The following is a 25362-nucleotide window of genomic DNA, read 5'->3' as shown; positions in this document are numbered from 1 at the left end:
ATCCAGTAAGGTACGTAATCACAGTATAGCAGAAATGTGCATAGAGGTGCATATTCCAATGAGCCTGGGTTGGAAAATTACCACATGATTTACTCACCCTCAAGCCATCCTAGTTGTATATGATTTTCTTCTTTCAGACGAATACAATCAGAGTTATATTAAAAAATGTCTTGGCTCTTCCAAGCTTTATAATGGCAGTGAATGGCTGTTGAGATTTTTAAGTCCAGTAAAGTGCATCCATCCATCATAAAAAGTGCTCCACATGGCTCCGGAGTTTAAACTCCATCAAATCCTCATTTTGTACATCTAAATCGTGACCGGTGTTTCATTTTGCTATCTCCTCTGCGCTTCCGCATCATCCGCTGGAACGCCACTCTTTAATCTTTAGTAAATATGTTAATTTTTCTTACACAAATGCATCAATTCACTACCAGTCTAATGTAGGAAAGTTAAATAATTCAGAAATAATTCAGAATCATTATAGAAGAAAATAATCTTTATTTAGCTAACACTGTATAAAATGTATTTAAAAACATATTTTAGTGGACATCCACTTATCTGAAGTGCTTCATGTAAATCATACACTACAAATACATTACAGTAATCAAAATGCGTACAGTGCAAATACAAGTGATAATACCAAGAAAATATTTTGATTACCCTGTTTTGAAGTCTTTTGATTTTAAAAGTTTAAAAACAACATATTCATCAAGTGAACTGATTTTAAAGCATTTTTACACTTAGAAACTAATATACAGTGCATTGACAGAGATGTGTTATTTGATAATCACAAAAATATTTAGGAGTCAATGAATCAAAAGATCATATAAAAAACAAAATGTGCAGCGTGTAGACAGAAGTTACACTTCCAATTTCAATAACAACAATGGCTCAGTTAAAATGTTGAGGTTTCTCAGTTTCCTCGTTTGACCAACATGCAGTGCTTTTGGCCTTTGTTGGCTCCTTGGTCCTTACAAAACACAAATGTCTTGGAGACTTTAGGCATTGAAATTCTCACATTATACATGATTATTGTCCATTTAGGCCAATTGCATCATGGGAGAACATGCTGATTCCATGACAAGGCGCTTTTGAGGGCTACAGGGCACCAATTTGTTGTAGGGTACAGAAGACAATGGACTGTCCTGAACCTGGAAAAAAAAAAAAAAGTCTGTGATGAGTTTTTAAAAGTAGTAGATTTAAAAAATGCTTTGAAAAAAGGATTAGTTTGTCTTATAGCTTTGGCTTCAAGCCCTGGTTGAAGTTAAAGAAATCTTGAGCAGGAACCAAACTTTACTGGGTCTTAAAAACAAGTATGCGTTATCTTTTGAGGAAAACGCAAAACCTTTTAGCCTGTGAGGAGTTTGGCGACCCATACAGACAAATTTACTCAGATTAGGCAGATTAAGACATACAATGAAGAAGTGCTTTTAAACTGCCCGTAAGAGATGTCTGCGCACGAAGTGTGTAAGCATGGATTTGTGGTGATAACAGAAAAGGCTTGGATGTTTAATGCTAACACAGGCAGAAAGATATGCTAAAAGATACCAAACTCACTGTGGTAAGCATATTTTACAGATAAACAGAGAAGTATTAGCATGAAATTAGATTTCAGCAACTTTAGTAGAAGGATAACATGATTTTACATCAGTTAAAGTGGTTATATCTCATTTTAACTTCACTTTTTTTGGCAATTTGTCTTGAATGAACAAAGGAAAGTGGAGTTAGTGGCAGTATGCGTCATCTTTTAGTCATAAATAGCAAATCCGTATCCACAGGGCCTGTGGGTGTGTGAAGGTGTGTGCATGACTAACCTGGACGGATCTTCATCTTTGGTAAAAACTCCTTTTAGCTCAACACTGTTCATTTTATTCTCAAACCATCCGTAGCTGAGAGTCACCTTTAGTGTTGGAGGTAGAGAAACAAACAGAAAGAACAGATAACATACTGTAAGAATTGAATAAATAGTCTGATTTTGAATAACCATCTCATTTTGGGCTAAGATGTGTCTTGGCAGCTAAAATATTAGTGTCCAGATCTTTAAGGTAAAACATTAGCCTTCAATTATTTGAGCTAAAATATTAGCCTTCATTTATTTGACGTGAAATATTAGCCTTCAGTTATTTAATGTAAAATATAGCCTTCAGTTCTTTGAGGTAAAATATTAGCATCCAGTTATTTGAGGTAAAATATTAGCATCCAGTTCTTTGAGGTAAAATATTATCATCTAGTTCTTTGAGATAAATATTATCCTTCAGTTCTTTGAGGTAAAATATTAGCCTTCAGTTATTTGAGGTAAATATTATCCTTCAGTTCTTTGAGGTAAAATATTAGCCTTCAGTTATTTGAGGTAAAATATTAGCCTTCAGTTATTTGAGGTAAAATATTAGCCTTCAGTTATTTGAGGTAAAATATTAGCCTTCAGTTATTTGAGGTAAATATTACCCTTCAGTTCTTTGAGGTAAAATATTAGCCTTCAGTTATTTGAGGTAAAATATTAGCCTTCAGTTATTTGAGGTAAAATATTAGCATCCAGTTATTTGAGGTAAAATATTATCATCAAGTTCTCTGAGATAAATATTATCCTTCAGTTCTTTGAGGTAAAATATTAGCCTTCAGTTATTTGAGGTAAATATTATCCTTCAGTTCTTTGAGGTAAAATATTAGCCTTCAGTTATTTGAGGTAAATATTATCCTTCAGTTCTTTGAGGTAAAATATTAGCCTTCAGTTATTTGAGGTAAATATTATCCTTCAGTTCTTTGAGGTAAAATATTAGCCTTCAGTTATTTGAGGTAAAATATTAGCATCCAGTTATTTGAGGTAAAATATTAGCCTTCAGTTATTTGAGGTAAAATATTAGCATCCAGTTATTTGAGGTAAAATATTAGCATCCAGTTATTTGAGGTAAAATATTAGCCTTCAGTTATTTGAGGTAAAATATTAGCATCCAGTTATTTGAGGTAAAATATTAGCATCCAGTTATTTGAGGTAAAATATTATCATCTAGTTCTCTGAGATAAATATTATCCTTCAGTTCTTTGAGGTAAAATATTAGCATCCAGTTATTTGAGGTAAAATATTATCATCCACTTCTTTGAGGTAAATATTATCCTTCAGTTCTTTGAGGTAAAATATTAGCCTTCAGTTATTTGAGGTAAAATATTAGCCTTCAGTTATTTGAGGTAAAATATTAGCCTTCAGTTATTTGAGGTAAAATATTAGCCTTCAGTTATTTGAGGTAAATATTACCCTTCAGTTCTTTGAGGTAAAATATTAGCCTTCAGTTATTTGAGGTAAAATATTAGCCTTCAGTTATTTGAGGTAAAATATTAGCATCCAGTTATTTGAGGTAAAATATTATCATCAAGTTCTCTGAGATAAATATTATCCTTCAGTTCTTTGAGGTAAAATATTAGCCTTCAGTTATTTGAGGTAAATATTATCCTTCAGTTCTTTGAGGTAAAATATTAGCCTTCAGTTATTTGAGGTAAATATTATCCTTCAGTTCTTTGAGGTAAAATATTAGCCTTCAGTTATTTGAGGTAAATATTATCCTTCAGTTCTTTGAGGTAAAATATTAGCCTTCAGTTATTTGAGGTAAAATATTAGCATCCAGTTATTTGAGGTAAAATATTAGCCTTCAGTTATTTGAGGTAAAATATTAGCATCCAGTTATTTGAGGTAAAATATTAGCCTTCAGTTATTTGAGGTAAAATATTAGCCTTCAGTTATTTGAGGTAAAATATTAGCATCCAGTTATTTGAGGTAAAATATTAGCATCCAGTTATTTGAGGTAAAATATTATCATCTAGTTCTCTGAGATAAATATTATCCTTCAGTTCTTTGAGGTAAAATATTAGCATCCAGTTATTTGAGGTAAAATATTATCATCCACTTCTTTGAGGTAAATATTATCCTTCAGTTCTTTGAGGTAAAATGTTAGAGTCCAGTTCTTTGAGGTAAAATATTGCCCTTCAGCTCTTTGAGGTAAAATATTAGCATCTTGTTCTCTGAGGTAAAATATTAGCATCCTGTTCCTTGTGGTAAATATTATCCTTCAGTTATTTAAGGCAAAATATTAGCGTTAAGTTCTTTGAGGTAAAATATTAGCCTTCGGTTCTTTGTGGTAAACATTAGCCTTCAGTTCTTTGTGGTAAAATACTAGCTTTCAGTTCCTTGAGGTAAAATATTAGCATCCTGTTCTTTGTGGTAAATATTATCCTTCAGTTATTGGAGGTAAAATATTAGCCTTCAGTTCTTTGTGGTAAATATTAGCATCCAGTTATTTGAGGTAAAATACTAGCTTTCAGTTATTTGAGGTAAAATATTAGCATCCTGTTCTTTGTGGTAAATATTATCCTTCAGTTATTGGAGGTAAAATATTAGCCTTCAGTTCTTTGTGGTAAATATTAGCATCCAGTTATTTGAGGTAAAATACTAGCTTTCAGTTATTTGAGGTAAAATATTAGCATCCTGTTCTTTGTGGTAAATATTATCCTTCAGTTATTGGAGGTAAAATATTAGCGTTAAGTTCTTTGAGGTAAAATATTAGCCTTCGGTTCTTTGTGGTAAATAATAACCTTTCAGTTCTTTGAGGTAAAATACTAGCTTTCAGTTCCTTGAGGTGGTTGCTATAGTATTCTATATGGTTGCTAAGGTATCCTAGATGGATGCTAAAGTAGGAGGTTGCTTACTAAGTTAAAAGATACTTTTATCAAAGTATGCTATTATTCATTGCCATACCAATACTTTAATACTTAAGCAATACTAGCCACCACTAAAAATCTCACCTGTTTTGGGATATCGCTAGCTGCAATAAGAAGTAGGTTTTCCAGATGAGAGTGGAACATGTTGCTGTGGACCATTGAGATTCCCAGACGCCTCTCAACTATAAAGCCCACCGTACAGTCATCAGGTAGCATGATCAAAGCAGATGTCTGCTCGAACCTGGGACCACTGCAAACAGAGACATGCAGCTAACAGAGATGCTCTCAATTCAGTCTCATTGCTGTCTAGGAGAAACAAATGAGGTACCAAGACACAAGTACCAACATATGCATGAAATAGCCTCAGAATTAAAGTCAAACACACACACACTGAATCAGGCCTCACCTTGCCCACGGTGCCATCTTCTCTGCCAGCTTCCTGCTCAGACAGAAACCAGCCCCTCCTGTAGCGAACCAGAAATGGACGTCCCTCTAAAACAAAACAGGGGGAAAAGTCAACCAGTCAGTTTCCACATCAGCCTTATGATGTGGCTCTATATGGCACACAAGATTGTACACATACATGAAAATTTCAAGAAAATATCTCACATGCTCATGTCTTGTCACTATAGTTCCTTATGATTAAAGAATCAAGGCTCTAAAACATTTGAAGTTCTAGTGGTGCAATCGGTCAGTGAGTGATAGTTATACAGGAGAACATGTGGAGACTCGCTGAGGTTCTGAGTAAAAAGCCTCACCTAAAGAAGGTATTTAAGCAAAAAGACTTGCGGATAAACCTCAAAGCAGGTTCCTCAGAAAACCTTGTGCAGTGGGTAAAAATATATTATCTACAGTAGATAATTTTTGCTTTTCATACATCTGATTATATTATGTACAGTAATGATATAATATCATATAATTTAACTAAATATAATGTTAATTTATATGTTATTAAATGAATGATTCATTGACTCATTAAACTTGTCACTTGTTTTGTGCCTGAATGATTTAGTGTTTATGAATGAATCAGATGAATGAATGATTCATTGGCTCATTCATAAAAAAACGGTTACTTGTTTTGTTCTTGCATGATTGAGCATTTTTGAATGAAGCAGCTGAATGACTGATTCATCATCTCATTCATATATTTGGTTAATGTTTTGTTCCTTATTGATTAACAAATAATGAAAGCGACAGATTTGATGACAGATTCATATAGACGGTCACTGTTTTGTTCCTTAATGATTTTAAATGAATCGGTTGTGTGAACAATGCAATGATTCAGTTATAAAGTTGCTTGTTTCATGTTTATATAAATATATATATATATATATATATATATATATATATATATATATAATGTACAGTAATTATATAATTTAGTATATTTGGACTCATTAAGGCAGTCACAATCGCTGTTTTTTTCCCATAATGATTCATCATTTTAAATGAATCGGTTGTGTGAACAATTCAGTGATTGAATTATAAAGTCATTTGTTTTTGTTCCTGAATGCAATGGGTAAAAATGCATTATATATAGTAGCTAATACAATTTCATACATTTGAAACAACATATGAAAAAATTATATTATGTACAGTAATTATATAATTTCATATATTTCAACTATATATAATATTAAGTAAATGATTCATTGACTCATCAAGACAGTCACTTGTTTTGTGCCTGAATGACTTGGTGTTTAAAAGGAATCAGTTGAATGAATGATTCATTGGTTCATTCATAAAAAACAGTCATTTGTTCCTGCATGATTCAGCATTTTTGAACAAAGTGACTGAATAACTGAATCATCTTCTAATTTATATAAATGGTCACTGTTTTGTTCCTTAATGATTAAATGTTTCAAATGAATTGGTTGTGTGAACGATTCAATGATTAAATTATAAAGTTGCTTGTTTTCGTTCCTGAATGCAATGGGTAAAAACATATTACATACAGTAGCTAATGCTTATATTGCATTCATTTGAAACAATGTATGAAAAAATATATATATTTTGCACAGTAATCATATAATTTCATATATTAAAACTATATATACTATATATAATATTCATTTATAACATGAAGTGAATGATTCATTGACTCATAGTTTTGTGCCTAAAAGATTTAGTGTTTATAAATGAATCAGTTGAATGAATGATTCATTGGTTCATTCATAAAAAATGGTCACTTGTTTTACTCCTGCATGATTCAGCATTTCTGAACAAAGTGGTTGAACAACTGATTCATTGGCTTATTCATATAAATGGTCACTGTTTTGTTTCCTAACGATTCAGCATTTTAAATGAATCGGTTACGTGAACCATTCAATGACTCAGTTATAAAGTCGCTAGTTTTCGTTCCTGAATTAATCTGTGCTTTCGAACAAATGATTTAAGTAAATGATTCATTAGCTGCATTTCCATTACAGATTTGTGCAAAACTTTAGCAATAAAAAACTATTGTGAAATGATGGCATTTCCATTAACCAATGTTTTGCAACTAAAACATAATTTTTGTCCAGATGTTGGTAGTTTTACGTATAACACAGCCACCACACTAGCCATTATTTTGAGTTATCCAAGCATTTATACCAAGGAAACCGCCTTTAGAGCTTTAGATACTTTAGAGCGGCCACGTATGAGGTGTTTCTTGGAGGTTATAGTACGTTAAAAAATGATCATGTGTCTTTTACATACACCAGGTGACCTGAGTCAAACACCCACCACCACTGAAGACAACTGTTGTATAAAATGTATTCATTCGAATTTCATTCCATTTTACTTTTCTATTTCCTTCCATTTAAATTTGAATCACTTCTTTAAACCATGAATTTCTCTCCCATTGTGAGCTCTCTATGCTTATCTGCTCTTCATTTCTTGGCTTTTCATGAAAGTCTGAGCAGGTTTGTTTTCCTGTGGGATTCTGTGGAGCATCATAAGCAACAGGGGCATAAATCTGACCGTGTCCATCTACTCGTCCCCAAATTCGTTTATCTCTCCCTTCATTCCTCCATGTGGCCGTTACCCTCAAGGTAACACGCAGCTCTTTTCTGTCCTCTCATCCTTTCGACCGTATTCCTCCCCTGTAGGGAGTTGTGGCCTGTCCAGCCAGACATATAAATGTGGACATAAACAACACAGAGGACAGACAGAGAGGCAGAGAGGATGGATCAGGTTGTGTTCAGCAGAACGAAACAGCAGTTTAGATTCAGCAGGGCTTTGAGTGTCCAACTGAGAAAAAGCAGTGTTATATATAGAGGAAGATGTTGGGGAACAAAGCAAAGGAAGCAGGAGAGTAAGACGAGAGTTAGGAGAGTAACACCACAAAAAAACAAAAAACAAATATATATGTTTATAAATATTATACACAAACATAATAAAAAAACAAATAAAACGTGTGTATGTGTGTGTGTGTGTGCGTATATGTATACACACACACACACACACACATACACACGTTTTATTTGTTAAAAAATAAATAAAAAGCAGTAGGCAGAAAAATGTGAAACTTTTTAAACATTGACAAATAAAATAAAATATAAACATACTTAACATGTATTGAAAATATTTATTAAAAATGTAAAAATAAAAAATTATATTTATAATGCAAATCTATACTTTATAGTTAACTTATGTATTAACATTTTATAAAGACATATATCTAATATTTATTTAAAAATATTTATTATATATAAAGTATAAATATATGCTTTATACGTACTAAAATAATAAAAAAATATAAAATTTATATATAAATACTTTAAATAAAATGTATTAACATTTTATAAAGACATATACTTAATATGTATTTAAAAATATTTATTAAAATATTTAAATTAAAGTAATTATTAAATTAAATTAATATTTTAATAAAAAATATATTTATAATGTAAATGTATACTTGTAATAAAATAATAAATAAAATATAAACATATATATATGCATATATATATATATATATATATATATATATATGGGTGTTTGTGTGTGTATTTTAAATAAAATGTATATACTTTTTATATAGACATACGTAATATGTATTCAAAAATATATATATTTTTTACAATATAAAAAAATATATATAATGTAAATATATACTTAATATGTAATAATATAATGAATAAAATATAAATATTACATATTTATTTTTTAAATAAAATATTATAATATTATAATTATATATTATATAAATATTTAATGAAAATTTAATAAACGTTTTATATAGACATACTTAATATACATATTAAAAATATTTACTAAAAATATTGAAATTAAAAATGTAAAAAATATATAAATATAAAAATACATTTATAATGTAAATATGCACCATATGTATTAAAAAAACATTTTAAATATATTTTAAATAAAATGTACCATTTATATAGACATATACTTAATATGTATTTTAAATTTTACATTTTTATTTATAATATTAATGTATACTTTACATATAATAAAATAATAAATAAAACATAAACAATATATTTTTTGTTTTATATATATATATATATATATATATATATATATATACACACACACACACTTTATATGTAATAATAAATAAATTAAAAAAATATTATATATTATTCATAAAATGTAAATATTTTATGTGAACATATTTTGTATGTATAAATATAATATATTTCTTTTTTTTCTAAAGGATTACTCAAAAACGGTTCACATTTTGTATAAACATTAACTTCATATATGTATTAAAAATACTCTACAAATACTTTAAAAATTTACGTTGCCTCTCATTACCATTAATAATTCAGTATTATTACTTCAAATAATTTGCATAATTTGTTATAAGAAATTAAAGACATAAAGCACTATTTTACATTTCATTATTGCATTAAAATATTTCTTACTATTTCTGGTTCATTTTTGTTTTCTTCTTATGATTTTATAGAGAAATATGAAGCATGCATACTGTTTTTGGCAGATTTTGTCCCCTAATCATCAAACAAACAAGGAAACAAACAAATATATAAAATCCTACGCAAAGACAGAAACAAAAAAGAAACTAAAAGACTCCAGGTTTGAACCACAGAAATGAGTTTGGGTAAAAAAAAATTTTTTTTTTGGTCTTTCATTCCAATGAACAGAGGTAAAGTCCAGCAGGGTGGCAGAAATGAACAGACGGGTTTCATTTTTATTACCCAGGTGCCTTTGTGACCCAAGAGATCAGTAGAGCAGAGAAACAGAGAGAGAGAAAGGATGAAGTAACCTGAACTGAATGGCTTGTCTGTTCCTGCAGACCTCACACAAACACACACTACTGAGACAGCAGGACTACAAACACACACACTCCAGTGACCGCCATCACACATTGTACATGATTGGATTAATTCCCCCAGCAGTATTGGCGGTTTTTCTCTCCGGCTATACGTTTTAAAAGACCAGACAGAAATGTCCAGATCAATAAGCAATAAAGCTCTAATCACTGATTGATCCTTGAAGGAAAAGGCTCTTTTGCTACAAGTTCATGGCAGAAAAATGTTAGTAAAAAATAAAAATATCAATAAAACAACTAACCGTCTTATTTCCTTCCAGCAGCTCCTGAGCTCTCATCGGTCGATCCAGACTTGGTTTGCCCACATAGATATCGCCGTCCGCTGGGAAGTCCGTCAGGAGAGAGAGAAGAGCTCCAGGGTTCAGGTAGTTATCGTCATCAACATGACACAACCACCTGCGGAAATAAGTTAATATATAAATAAATAATCATACATATGAACTATATATAATACTAACTTAAGTGAATGCTTCATTGGTCACATTATGTTACTGTCCAACTCACTTTTTGCCAGAGGCCATGAAGTGGTCGTACTCGGCCGCCATCTTGCAGGATAAAGCTTGATGACTGTGCTCCGGCGGGCAGTTGGTGACGACGACGTTAAATCCTGTGAGCAAAGACACATGCACTGAGTTCACGACAAAGATTCATAACCTTAGATCGGTCCTGAAGAAGAAAGATGATCTACCTTCAGAGGAGATGTCATCATCTGGACTGTCTGTGAAGATGTACGTCTGTAGAAGTGAAACATAAAGGCAAATTTATGAGGCAAAACCTGCAAATTAATTCTGAAATGGTGCAGTGAGAGCCTGGTGGTCTTATGAGGGCAAGTAACATCCAAACTCCCAACATGCACCGCTGCGAGACAACAGCTGGTGCACCAGGAGGCCTCAGAGCATCTGTGTTCTCAGTTTTGCCATTAGAATTCTGGTTTGTAATTACCAATGTTGTCTCAAGGTGGGACGACACAACTGCTGTTTGTGTTTTTGTGTGAAAGTGTCTAAGAACTACCGCTGAGATAACTGGGTTGGCAAAAACAACAAATACAGAAATATTATTTTAAAAAATTAATCTGATAGTTGGGATTAGTCTCATAGTCTGATGAATATTAAAAAAAATAATTAATTAAACAACGAAAATACAGTCAATTAAAAGTTTTTCTTAAAAATATAGAATTTTTAAGAATGGTACATTTATTTAAGGAGTGTTTTTTAATTATTAAATATTTTATTCAGTATTTTCACAGATTTCTGTGAAAGCCTGTTTCAACCAATTAATAAAAAATAAAAGGTTTTTACAATTTTTTATCTCACAATTCTGACTTTTTTTGCAATCGCAAGCTATAAAGTCAGACTTGCATGATATAAACTTGCACTTCTGATGTTTTTTTCTGTGTAAACTCACAATTCTGAACAAAAAATTTGAATTGTGAGTTTATATCTCGCAGTTTTGACTTTATAACTCAAACTTCATAATTTTATATTGCACAGATTACACTTTATAACTTTGTGTGAATATCTTTATAACAATTGTGTGAATTACCTGATATAAACTCGCAATTGGGAGTTATAAAGTCAGAATTGTATGATATAAACTCACAATTCTGACTTTTTTCCTATTTAGATATTAGCTCGGAATTCTGAGGAAAATTTCGAGTTTATATCTGTGTTCTATATAATTTGCGTGAATTGCATGATATTAACTCTCAAATGCAAGAAAAAAGTCGAAATTGTGAGATATAAACTCGCAATTATGACCTTTTTTTAATTTAGGTATAGGTAGTTTATATCTCAAAGTTCTGACTTGATAACTTGCAGTTGGGTGAATTGTGAGTTATAAAGCCAGAATTGCGTGATACAAACTCCCATTCTGATTTTTTTTCCATTTAGATATAAGCTCACAATTTTTTGTATCTGTGTTCTATACAATTGCGTGATATAAACACGCAATTGCCAGAAAAAAAGTCAAAATTGTGACATAAAAAGTTGCAATTACCTGTTTTCATTCAGTGGCGGAAACAGAATCCCATGGATTACAATGGCGGTTTTGAATATGAGTTCAACAGATTATGTCAATATATATATATATATATATATACACACACACAAAAATTATATCAAAACTATGACATTGTTGAAAACTGTAAGTATTATAACAAAATATTACATTTTAATCATTTTAATTATCTATTTTAAATATTAAGTATATTCTCATTAAATATTAGATATTACATTTTTTACTACAATTAAATAGAAATTCAAGATTCCATAAAATATATTACAATATCAAAATATATTATTATATAAAATATAAATTCAACAGGCTTATTATTTATTATTATTTGCTGTTTTTTCTTTTTTTTTCTCTCTCTCTTTTTTGTCATAAATGTGTTCTCCAGATTGTGTGGGTTAATTTCACCTTAACAATGAATAATTCCATTTCTTAATGTTATTAAAATGTATTATTATATTATTAAACACGTAATCATAGGCCTATAATTATTAAAAGTACTATTATTAAACATATTCAAAACATGACTTTTAATAGGTTATTAAGTTTTTTTTTAAGGTTTATTTTTGGTCTTTTTGCTTGTATTGTGATAAAACAGATCATAGCTGAAAGGAAGCGAAGTGGAAGAGAGAGAAAATGGGGCGGGATCGAGAAAACCGGTCCTCAAACCGCGATTCGAACTCGGGACGCCAGTAACGCAACGGCACTGTATGTCGGCGCGCTGGCCACATGGCTATCAGCGCCGACAATAGCTTGAGAAGTTTTAGTACATTTTAAATTACTGAAAGAGGAACAAAAGCAGATTGTCATGAGCCAACAATTCATAATAGGCCTATACAATGTCAGGATGTAGAATATACAGTATATAATATGATATAGCCTAATTAATGAAGCTTTTCAGTGTTGTTTGTAACCACAAAACCGAATTTAATCAAATAAAAAGTCCCACAACCAACTGAGAGGAGCAGATTAAGGAGCTATTTCCTGCTAGACAGCGACACATCCTATCTGTGGTCAGCCGCGACCATATTCCTCTACTCATCCGTTTTGTTTCTCTCTCTCTCACACACACACACCTCACCACTGCTAGCGAATTTAATGTTCCCCATGATGCAGTGGAGATGTCACTCTGAAAGTTTAGCTTCATTACGACGGCTATGTGCTCCAGACGGCTCGTATCGTAAGTCTACGTGCCGCTCCCACCGCGGTCCTTGACTACAAGCGGAATAATCGAAGCGCGCAGATCAATGCTGCGGCCATCAAAGCCAATGGGCCAGAGCGAGTGGAAACGGCCCACTCACATCCAGAGCTCCTTCGTAAATCATAAGGGTGGATCTTTAGCGCTCATTTCGGATAAAGCGAAGCGGCTGGTGACAGCGGCTCATAAAACACCGTCTGGAAAGTGAAACGGCAGCACAAACGCCTATTAGCGGCATAATGAAGTGAAACTCGTAGACGAGGCGCCTACATTTTGTCTTCTCAACTTGAGAGGGAAAGAAATAAGCACAACTAGGATGAATGGAATAAGAAAAGGGCACAAATTAGGACAAGAAAGGCCTCATAATGAGATAGACAATAAAAGCAGATGCATCCAAAACGTCGTCTGATTATAATATCAAAGCATCTTATGCACAGACATCACAAACACAATTTTAGTCTGTGAACCTGCTCAATAGCAAAAATCTAACACTGAAAAAAGTCTTTGCTCGGATGTCCGGTGTTTTTTTTTTTTTTTGCTAACATTTGTTAAAAGCGCCGGAGTTGTTGTTTCACACTTTGTTCCTGTTTCCTCAGCTTAAGACTTCCTCTGTTAAGATAGACTTCCGTTTTGTCATTGTTTCAAAACGCAGTCTGCGGCTGTCACTTCCTCTTATTGGCACAGAGGCAAAGGGCACACAAACAGAAGCACAAAAACTGACAAGCACAAACAACGTCCTGTGCTTAAAAACCCGCTGCTGGAACTCGAAATGTAATTTGAACAAGCCCATTTACCGTAAGCATTTAACACTGGGATTGTATACTTTAATAACAAATCAAATTGATGACTTTTGCCCCGCAGGCTACATAAAATGGATGAACGAATTTCACAGACTTCCACTGAATGAGAGACTGAAGCCATAGCAACTGACTAGAATATCTAGACAGAGAACACCTTAGCAACCACGTAGAATACTTTAGCAATCACCTATGTTAAAAAAAAAAAAAAAAATCAGAATTGCAAGTTTATAAATTTTATGTTTGTTTTTTTTTATCAGAATTCCTGGTTTATGCAAGTTCATAAACTGCTAATTCTAAAATATTTCTCACAATTCTAAACAGAACAGAAGAGGTTGTACGAAAAATATAAACATGTAGGCTAATTGAGAGGGGAAAAAAGACGAATTGTAAAGTTGCAATTACGCAATTTTTATTACGTGACTGAAACAAAAAACACAACTGCGATACGTAAACTTAGAATTTTGAGAAAAAACAGAATTCTTGCGTCTGAATTTTTTTCTTAGAATTGTGAGTTATTTCAACACTATCTCATGACCATTTCGAACATGTTTTATGAGGTGGCTAATTCATACGAATTCGTCATTTTCACTTGTACGATTTTGTACGTTTTCTGTGAAGGGTAGGTTTAGGGGCGGAGTTAGGGGTTGTCATTTGAAGATGAATTTGCAGCATCATAAAATACTTTTCACAAATGATACAAATTCATACAAGTGAAGTCACCCCGTAAAATATGTATGAATTGCCGTGAGATTGGATTGGATATTTTGCAATACTGAGTGCACGCTTTTGTTGTAATTTGCTGTCAATTATAATTGATACTGTACAATTTAATGTAATGGTGTCTGTAATGCAATAATTTACTGTAAATTCACAACTAATTTATTACAGTACCAGAATACCATTGAAATCTAAGAAAAATGTAAAAATTTGTATGCATTTTAGCCATTCATTTACACATCAAGAGTGTTTTGGGAGCCAGAAAGTGGGTTTACATTTTTTAAAACAGTACTGTGTTTAGACGGGTTTCAAAGTGTCATTTTTTCAAAACAATACTGATATTGTCTTTGTGTAAACTACAAAAACAAGAATTTGTGAAAACGTTGACGCCGCGCACATGTATTACAAGTTCAGTCTACAGAAATGCCCATGTACGCAACTGCATAGTGTTTCGCTACAATGTGACATCACCACCTGCTGGCCTGGCATGCATAATGCAGCCTTTTTAGTCATTTTCAGAGATCTGTGTGAACGGGTATCATTTTGAAAATGTTGTCGTTTGTAAAGAAAACTTTTTACAAATGCAAAAGGAAAACCTTTTTGTTTTTAGTACAGCTGTTGTTGTGAAAACACCCTAAAACACCCTAGCAACCACTCAGGACACCTAGCAACTATATGACAGGTAATTTATTACATTGTCAGAATACTCTATCTAAGGGGGTGTTTACATGTCCCTTTTTTATAAATTTGTATGCATTTTAACTGTTCATTAACACGACAGCACTATTTTTTTGTGACATCGACATCTACTGGCCTGGCATGCATAATACAGCGTTTTTAGTCGTTTTCACAGACCCGTGTGAACGAGTATCATTTGATAATGTTTTCATCTGTACACAAAACATTTAAAAATGCAAAAGAAGAACTTTTCAGTTTTTAGTACAGTTGTTGTTGTGAAAACATACCCTAAAAAACCCTAGCAACCACCCAGGACACACAGCAACCATTTGACAGGTAATTTATTACAGTGCTAGGATACCCTAAAAAACATCTAAGGGGGTGTTTGCATGACATGACTGTTAAAAAAAAACTACTTTTATGCATTTTAACCGTTTGTTGACATGACAACAGTGTTTGGGGGCCTAAAATCGCAAACTTTTGAAAATGTTTTTTTCAGTGTACGTGTAAACTACGAAAATTAGAACGTGAGAAAACTGTGATGGCACACGCACACGTATTATAGGTTTAGTCTACAAAAATGCGTATGTGCATAAGTGCATAATGTTTCCCTACAAAGTGACATCGCCACCTACTGGCCTGGATGCATAATACAAATTTATTTTTCACGTTTTTTGCATTTATTATGATGGGATAGTGTAGAGCAGACAGGAAGCGAAGTGGGAGAGAGATCAGGAAAGGTCCTCAAGCAGGATTCGAACTCGGGACACCCGTAGTGCAAGGACGTTATATATTGGCACACTTGCCCACAAGGTTATAGGGACTGACAATACAGCTTTTTTAGGCATTTTCACAAATCCGTGTGAACTGGTATCGTTGTCATGTAAACATGCCCTAAAATACCCATGGCAATGCCCTAGCAATGGCATGGCAGGGATGTTTGCAAGCAGCACTTGCAAACTCATCAAAACTTAAATATTGAGTAATCATATCTGAGTCACTGTCTTCCCGCAGAGGAAAAGGAAAAGCTGAATCTTCAAACTTAAGATGAACACACTTCCTCCTCACACTCACCCTTTGCTCATATTCAAAACAGGAGTAGTAAAGCAGAAGTAGGGATTTTTTTTTTAATTCTTACTTTGAGAGCCAAAATCTGATGCAAAACCTCAACATCAAGCCCTGCGAGTTTCAGACTTTCAGAGTGGCAAACTGCTGATGTTTGAGAGTTGTTTCTTACACACACACACACACACACACACAAAAAACAAACGTATTAGTATGCCATACAAGAGTAATTTTAGCCCCAAGCGTTTCACACAAGTTCTCTTTGATCGTACAAGTATTTGGATCAGCAGCACCACTATTTCGCACTTGTCGTCTTATATTTAGAGTAACGGCTGCTCCTTTGAAAGTGTTACATCCTGAGTTGCACATTGGGAATTCGTTTTGACAAGCCACTCAGAGATAACGCTCAGCAAGTCCAATCACTAACATCTTCCCAAAGTCCTCCTTGTGGTGTTAGCGCCTGCCAAACCGCGAGTGTGTATGTGTGTAAGCATGTGTTAGTACGTCAGTCTGGCTTTGTTCTGCTTCTTAATGTCATGTTGCAGCAGGCCACAGTCAAATCTAATAATTTACAGTTTAAATGGAGGTCCATAAAGGGGGAAGCACAAGATTTTTTAATGTTTATATATATATATATACATATATATATAAATCTGTGTCAACTTTTGCTTTTTGCCAAATATCAAAAATAACCAATAACTGTGTCTTACTTTCTCTGAATTAATGCTGAGGATCAGGGCTTCACTTATGAACATTTTGTTTCATGCAACATGGATTTAAGCAATAAATATAATAAAGAAATTATAAATAAATATGAGCATGAAATAGCATAATGCAAAATAAAAAGTTACTGACAAATAGTGGGAAAATTTCACAAAATCTGTCTAAAGCATATTAGGGCCATATTTCAAAATATATACATACATAGCATTTTTTATTTTTATTTTTTGCATAAATCATTTAAAACCATTTTATGACCTTTCAAAGTTTTTTTTTTTTTTTTTTTTTGTATTGTTAATTATTAATCACATAAATCACACAAATACTAAATTGTATATTTCATTTGATATAAAAGTCGTATTTTTGTTTAAACTTTATATTTTATTAACATGTTTGGTGTTATTGTTTAAACAAAATAATAATAAAAACAAAGTATTAAAATAGTGCTTATATTACACAGAATATGGTATTTACTTACTTTTATAATAATAAAAATAATAATAATAATACACCACAATGCAAAATTGTTTTTATTAAACATAGTTTAAAAAAAAAAAAAAAAAAACAATAACACAGTGTCTAATACAATACATGTAAAATATATATATATATATATATATATATATATATATTATATATATTATTTATTTACTTGTTTTAAAAAATTATTATATATATTATATTATATATATTATTCTTCAAAAAATAACTAAACTGGGTATTTAATATAAAAGATGTATTATTGTATAAAATGTATATTTTTTTATTAACATCTTTATATTGTGGTATTATTATCACATAATAATAATAATGTTACTATTATTATTTTAAAAACAAGTAAATAATTTATTTATTTATTTTATATTTCTTATATAACACATTGGTGCTATTGTTTAAACATAACATTTTATGTATAACTTTTTGCATTGTGGTATATGATAGAATACAACAAAATATTAAAATAATGCTTATATTACACAAAATATAGTATTTGTTTACTTTAATAATAATAAAACACCACAATGCAAATTAAACATTAAACATAAAAAAACAATAACACAATGTGTAATATAATAAACATAAATTAAATGAATAAATAAATAATGTTCTTGTTTTAAAAATAATAATAACATTATTATTATTATCATTAAAATAAGTAAATACCACATTTGATATCATATAAATATATATGTTAATATTAGTTTTGTTATTTTACATGTTTTTAAATATACCAATACAATTTGAGAATTGCAAAATTAATAAAAAATTAATAAATCCTTTATGATATCATAGTCTGGAAACACATAAGTGCTTAATTGTTTTTAAAATAATGTCATAATATCAAAGTACAAAATATTTTAATGGTCATAAAACTTTCGCTGTGCACTTTTTTTTCTTTTTTTCTGGATTTTGCGGTTAAATGTGGCCATGACATGTCACAGGTCTTTTTCACCGAGCGGCTGTGTTGTAACCACACACTTAGTCTTTTAGATCAGTCAAATCAGACACGGTTTCAGTATCTGCAAGCATTAACCCAGAACCCTTTGGTAAAACCCCTGAGCTTATTTAAAGTAATTTGAGTTTAAAAATGTCTCCTCAATTCACTGCCACACCAAATCCTTAGCATTACAAGACAAACTGTGGAAAGAACAAAACCTGGCTTCATTAAAAAGCCCCTTCAGTCAGTCATCTTCATTAGTTTGTCTTTCAAAGGTCACAGCTGTGAGTTCTGCTTCTGGTGACAAAAAGAGGACCTAAAAGTCCATCTCAACCCTTCGTGACAAGGCTATTGCTGAATTAGAGAACACAGACAGGAAGTGCTCAGTCTATAAACGAGCACAGGGCGGACGAAACAGGAAATAGGGCAGATCGCTGCGTTTTAATATAGATGCACCCATTCGTGGGCCAATCTTTGCGGCATGGTGCCAACGTTAATAAAATTAGCTCATGCGTGCTTGTGAATAATGACTTTAATTGCAGTGTTTAGCGAAGAAACACAACCAATCAGTCAGTGAGGGTTGGAGAACTTCATAGGTGCCACTTGTACGACAGTCATAACAAACCTGTTTGGCTTTGGCACTACGCAGGTCTGAGGTTTTGCACCTGTGCTTTCACCAGAACGTTTGCACACAACGTCTAGCTGATGCCACAGGATGTGCATACGTCTTCCAGACGTCCTGTGACATCAGCAGCAGATATTGAAACTGCACCTCAAATCATGATCAAATGATCAAGGAACAATCATAAACATTGACTGCTGGTTAATCAGTCTTCTCACAGTTTAACATTCAATTCTCCTACTCTGGAGTATTTAATAAGGAACACTCACGTGGTCTTTAGTCCTGGAGATCCAAGTCTCCAGAAGAAGTGCAAGGCGGGTCTTGTGGAACCTGCCAGTGGTTTTCACTGCAATGAAGATGTCACTGAGTCCTAAAGGTGGATGTGGCTTCACCTCCCTAAATTTCTGACGTTGTAGGCTTTGTTTGTCATTAACAGCGTCTCTGTTTTGACTCAGAGCTGTAGATCTTGGTGTTTTTTCGTGCGCAAAAGGCGCGGTGGTTTTTTGGTCACTCCGGGTGCGCAGTTGCAAATCCAGCAAAAGCAGGATGAAAAGTGTCAGAGCGAAGACAGGCAGTGCATGAAACAACCTCCTCACGATCATCTTCTAAAATCCTTAATTCGCTTTTAACCGCATATTCAACTAGTTCAAGTATAACCGGGCGCAAAGACGTGATTGTTTAAAAATACACCAAACTGTAAGTCCCTGCGTGGGCTGGAATATGTAGTTCAAATTCATTGTGATTCCGTTGAAGTTCTCATCTGCTAATTCCGCTCGGATCCTGCCTGATGCCCCATGCGCTGCGTTAAGAGCTGAGGATGGATGAACTGTCACTCATTCACTTTCAGGCTTCGCAAACTTTTTACGCCCCGCCCACTTTCCGCAGTGACGCTCCGATGGTGAGCGATAAGATAAAGTGTGTTCGGCTGCAAATGTGCAAATAAACCAAATTTCCTGTTTAAAACTTTTTTGAAGGCTAACTCATTCTGTCGCGCGGTAGGAAATCAAAACCAAATGTAGCGTGTATACAAGGTGCATCCGCAGACTGTACACTCACGTAGGCTATTCTGTATATAGTTGTCTCGTCGCAAAAATCTGCTAAATGCAATTATAAGGCGTGAAGGTGATCAAATCAGCGTCTTGATTTTCTGTAAAGCTCCTCTGCAACAACGTTTATTGTAAAAATCGCTATAGAACATATGTTTGACTTGATTTTAACTCCCCAATAGCAGAAAAGTACTAAGAAAGTAACTTTTTGTCTTCAGACTCACATTAAAATCGATTTGGAAAAAATCAAATCGTTGTTTTTAAAAAGCCTTTTTATGCTGGTTTTATTAAATGGAGGTATTTAGCCAAGTATTCTTAGTTTTGAACTATGATAATCTAAGCAAAGAGTAAATACTATATTTAATCAAATAATGTATGTAAATATATCATATACACACTACCGTTCAAAAGTTTGGGGTCAGTAAGACTTGTAATAGTCTTTAAAGAAGTCTCTTATGCTCATCAAGGCTGCATTTATTTGATTAATAATATAGAAAAAAAAGCAGTAATATTGCAAAATGTTTTTACAATATAAAATAATGTTTTTTATTTTAACATACTTTAAAATAGAATTTATTCCTGTGATGAAAACCTGAATTTTTATCAGCTGTTACTCCAGTCTTAAGTGTCACATGATCCTTCAGAAATCATTCTAATATGCAGATTTATTATTAGAATGATCAGTGTTGGATAATATCAACAGTTGTGCTGTCAAATATTTTTTGGAACCTGTGATTTTTTTTTTTTTTTTTTCAGGATTCTTTCATGAATAACAAGTTTAAAAAGTACAGTGTTTATTCAAAATATAAATATTTTATAACAATGTAAATTATTTATTATTAACTTTTAATAAACTTTTAATTATTAACTTAATACATCCTTGGTGAATAAAAGTATTAATTTCTTTAAAAAAAAAAAAAAAAAAAAACAATAAAAATGTACTGACCCCAAACTTTTGAACGGTAGTGTATATATATATATATATATATATATATATATATATATATAATGTGTGTGTGTGTGTGTGTAAAATACCCTTAATATATATATCTTAAAAATTAAATAAAACGTATGACATAAAAATGTAAAATTGTACCTGTGATAATCTAAGCAGAGTGAAAAATTTCGCTGTTTTTTGTGATACATTTTTTATTTCAGTTGTCACGTAATTTCTATCACAATCAACATTTTTCCAAAGAAACAGAGAATCAAAATAAATATGTTGAACAGAGTAACAGAGTATGATTTTTTTCAATGATTTCAATCAAGTTGTAATTTTGTCCAACGAAAATATTAAATACAAAAAATGATATTTTTCATAGTAAAAATGTTAATTTTGTTATATAAACAATTTATATAAATATATACTTTTATATATATACCCTTAATAGGCAAGTAAAAAAATAATAAATAATAAATTAAATAAAAATATAAAATTGCACCTGTGATAATCTAATCAAATAGTAAATAAACAAACTATTCCAATATTTATCATAACAAAATTGTGATGTCAGCTGTTATGTAATTTCGATCACAACCACAAATTTTCCAATGAAACAAAGATGAGTCAAGATAAATATTAACTGAACAGAATATTTTAAAATTTCATCATCTATATAAAGCTGTAATTTTTTCAAAATAAAATTCTAACTAACTAACTAACTATATATATATATATATATATATATATATATATATATATATATTCTGACTGTATATATAGTGGTGTTCTGAAATGAGGAGGCCTCAAAGGTTGTTCTTCTTATTATTTTTTTGTTATTATTATTATTATTATTATTATTTTTATTAAATTTAAATTAATGTCACAGTCACATTTTCTTGGGTAAATAAACTTACTTACAGAAAAAAAAGAAAAAAAAAAAAAAACAATTCTATTTTATATTTTTACATTAACAATGTAATCAATAGATTATTTATTAAAACCATTAATGAATCTCATCAAGTTAGTGTTTTTAGTGTTTTTAATTTAAAACTATTTTTGAATTTTTTAGATGATCAGTCATCAAAGCTTCGTAAACATTGGTATTTACTCCATAAAGATTTCACCAAGCTGATTTCTCACTAAAAACTCACACAGATCATGTTTACAGTTCATTTCAAGTATTTTTTTGGCGTAACAAAGTGGTCTATATATCTATATTTTTAAGTTGACGCCTTTATATTGTTTATTCAGACTTATTCGTGAATGCACGTGAACACAAGAGGCGGGATTTATCACATGAACCAATCACAGTCAATCATAACGAGTCATATCCAATCGTATCACAATGGAGGCATTGACTTTCATTCATTCTCATTAACCCCACAAAAAATGCATCACATGCTTTAGGGGGTCTGTTAAAACTCAATGGACTCAGTGCAGGCTAATTCTTTTTTTGATGCTAGTTATGAAATTAGCATTCGCAAAACAAACGAGTTGCTCATTTTATTCCAAAAAAATGTTACAAATGTAAAACCTGGCGTATGTAGTGTTTTGAATGATCAAAGAATGATGACGACATATGAGAATGTATATTTGTTGAGGAGATGTTTTCAGAGGACTCACTCTGAGGGAGGTTGCCAGCTCTTTATGTACTGTTTTATTTCTGCTGGTTCATCGTATGACACCGCAGGCGATCTGGCATCTGTCCTGAACTAAAATCGTTTCACTTTTAACTTGTGCCAGAGAACTGCATTATCCTTATTGTTATCCAAGCACCACTTGTCAAGTAGTGAAGTGTACATGTAGTTGGAGTGTTTAATGTGTTTAAACACTTATTTGTAATGTTCTGGTTTAAACTTTACCTCAGGTCAAGAGGATTGAAGATGACAAGATCAGCACAAACCACACAGTAACCTTCATCAGCACCTTTGTTTGTAATTTCTCAGCCTTCTCCTCTTTCATCCATTCATCCTTTGCAACCAGTTACCAGCTGCCCCCTTTTCTCCGTCGCCCCTCCCTCAGCAGCCCCACGGACGGGCGTCTGGTCCCTTAGGTAAATCAGAGATGCCCAGGCACACCCTGGCCAGGAAAGGCCCAGGATCGGTTTACGGCCTACCTGAAAAGATCCTTTTAAAACGGCAAGTACATTGCTCCCTACTTTGAACAATGGCAGACCTTTTCAAAGTCTTTATGCATTGAAAAGCCCTTTACGTGCCTCTTGACTTGCCGTTCTGAATGCGAGATTCATTGTAGACGTACAGTATTTTGTGCATACAACAGAGTGTTAGACAGAGCAGACAAAACAGGCTGCATAAACGTCTCAGATCCTTCAAAAACAACACAAAAGCCTTGGATCCTTTAAACTCAAGTTTACAAACAAACACCAATGTCTGCAGACGGCAGGTGTGTGGGTTACCATCAACAATCTGAAAAAAACAGTCAGGTAAAACCCTGTTTATATGAGTCATCTTTGATATTCCGGTTGTTTATGAGACACATCAACAATATTTATTTAAAGAAAAACAAATGGCTGGATTTTATGTGAGAAAAGGAGTAACTGATGAATAACTTTTATTCTAATGTTTTAAACATTTTTAAACTGATTTTTTTTTAGAGGAAAAGTCTATATTTGTATATTTTGTACTCAGTGGTCAAAGTGTTGTAATAAACAAATAAATAATGTTAAAAAGTACAGTTTTAAAAATGCAAATATTCCAGTTAGCCTCTCAATTATTATGAGCATGCACTTAGTAAGTTAAAGAAAATGTTTCCTGAAAATGTACTCACCCTCAGGCCATCCAAGATGAGGATGATTTTGTTTCTTTTTTCAAAATAGATGGAGAAATGTATCATTACATCGTTTGTTTACCACTAGATCCTCTGCAGTGAATGGGTGCCATCAGATTGACACAGCTGATGAAAACAAAACAGCACATCAAAATACAATTCCATAATCTATAATGATGATGCTTCCTTCAGTGAAAAAGTCCATCTCCTGTCATCCTCTCACATTAAAATCCACAGGCATATTTATTTAGAAATATGTGCTTGTAAACAGTGCTTGATCTATGCATATTTCTCTCCTGATTCAGCTGAGACAACTTTTTCACTGAAGAAAGTAATATTATGGATAGAAGACTCATATTTTAGATTTAGCTATTTAATCCAGATCTATAAATTAAAATCGTGGACTTTTTTGATGGCCTGAGAGTAATTGTGAGGTCATATGAATTAGCGATAGGAAGTGATTATTAACTTTATGCTGTTATTATATGTAGGTATCTTGGCTTTATCAAAGTTATTTTTCCCCATCATACGGATAAAATTTAAAGCCTCGATATTACTACATTCAATGTTAATCATGACAGAAATTCACAAATGTATAAATTGTGAAAAAAAATACTTTTTACTGTAAATGTGTTTGTAAGGAATGTTGGGAATTATTAAGTAATTTCTGTATACAATACTGCTGTCACATCACATGACAAAAAGATAAAAAATAAAAAACGAACGATTTAGACCCAAAGACTCGAGAGGGAGTGAACTAATCATTTCTCCTTCCGGTACAGACTGTATAGCATCTGTTCACCTTATTTTTAAAATGCGGAATAAGCTGTTTTCTGGTAATGTGTTAGTCGTCCGGGTCATAATCCACCATAGGGAAATAATGAGAAGAATATCGAAGTGCAGTAAACGGTAAAACTGTTTGCACTACAAACCAGTGTGTTCGTAATTAAGATAATACATTAACATAATATGGTAAGACACACCAGTTTGCAATATCAAATAGCAAAACGAGCTTTTTGTGCAGCTAAAAATAGCTGGAAGTGGATGAAACCGGAAGCTAGACACAAAAAATTTACAAATGGCTCCACCCGCTCTTATGGAAAAAATAAGGTGGATACGGCTGTCACGGGATGAACGCACGACTCGAACCCCAAGATTCCAGAGGTGAACCAATCATTTCTCATAGCGGAAGTCGTCAAAGTTGGGTAAAATCCGAAAGCAGTGAATGGGAGAGTACGACAAATATATTTTTTGCATTCTCATTTGCCGAAACAGCAAAAGAAAAACTACGCGATAGTGTTTTCACGACTTTCATTCAAAGGTAAAAATAAGAGA

The 25362-nt window shown here is 32.3% G+C and overlaps 1 protein-coding gene and 1 long non-coding RNA gene across 5 annotated transcripts; one reads left to right on the top strand and one right to left on the bottom strand.

The window, feature by feature from the left end:
* Positions 1–475: 475 nt before the first annotated feature.
* Positions 476–20096, bottom strand: mfng (MFNG O-fucosylpeptide 3-beta-N-acetylglucosaminyltransferase). Its single transcript, XM_051094996.1, has 8 exons — positions 19521–20096; positions 10692–10737; positions 10508–10610; positions 10246–10399; positions 5114–5199; positions 4792–4957; positions 1815–1900; positions 476–1151 (listed from the first exon to the last, which is right to left on the bottom strand). The coding sequence occupies exons 1-8, from the start codon at positions 19851–19853 to the stop codon at positions 1055–1057; spliced, it is 1071 nt and encodes a 356-aa protein (XP_050950953.1). The 5' UTR covers positions 19854–20096; the 3' UTR covers positions 476–1054.
* Positions 2261–3974, top strand: LOC127153758 (uncharacterized). Of its 4 annotated transcripts, XR_007825327.1 has the most exons (6): positions 2261–2350; positions 2629–2877; positions 3267–3350; positions 3571–3710; positions 3767–3794; positions 3850–3974. It is a non-coding gene; the product is annotated as an uncharacterized LOC127153758 (long non-coding RNA). The 4 variants fall into 4 exon arrangements; XR_007825329.1 differs by lacking the exon at positions 3767–3794; XR_007825330.1 differs by lacking the exon at positions 3850–3974 and having other exon boundaries at positions 3571–3682; positions 3767–3846.
* Positions 20097–25362: the final 5266 nt, after the last annotated feature.

This window comes from Labeo rohita, chromosome 22 (assembly GCF_022985175.1).
Source record: "Labeo rohita strain BAU-BD-2019 chromosome 22, IGBB_LRoh.1.0, whole genome shotgun sequence".
NCBI classification, from domain to species: Eukaryota; Metazoa; Chordata; class Actinopteri; order Cypriniformes; family Cyprinidae; genus Labeo; species Labeo rohita.
This window is presented reverse-complemented; position numbering and strand designations above follow the sequence as displayed.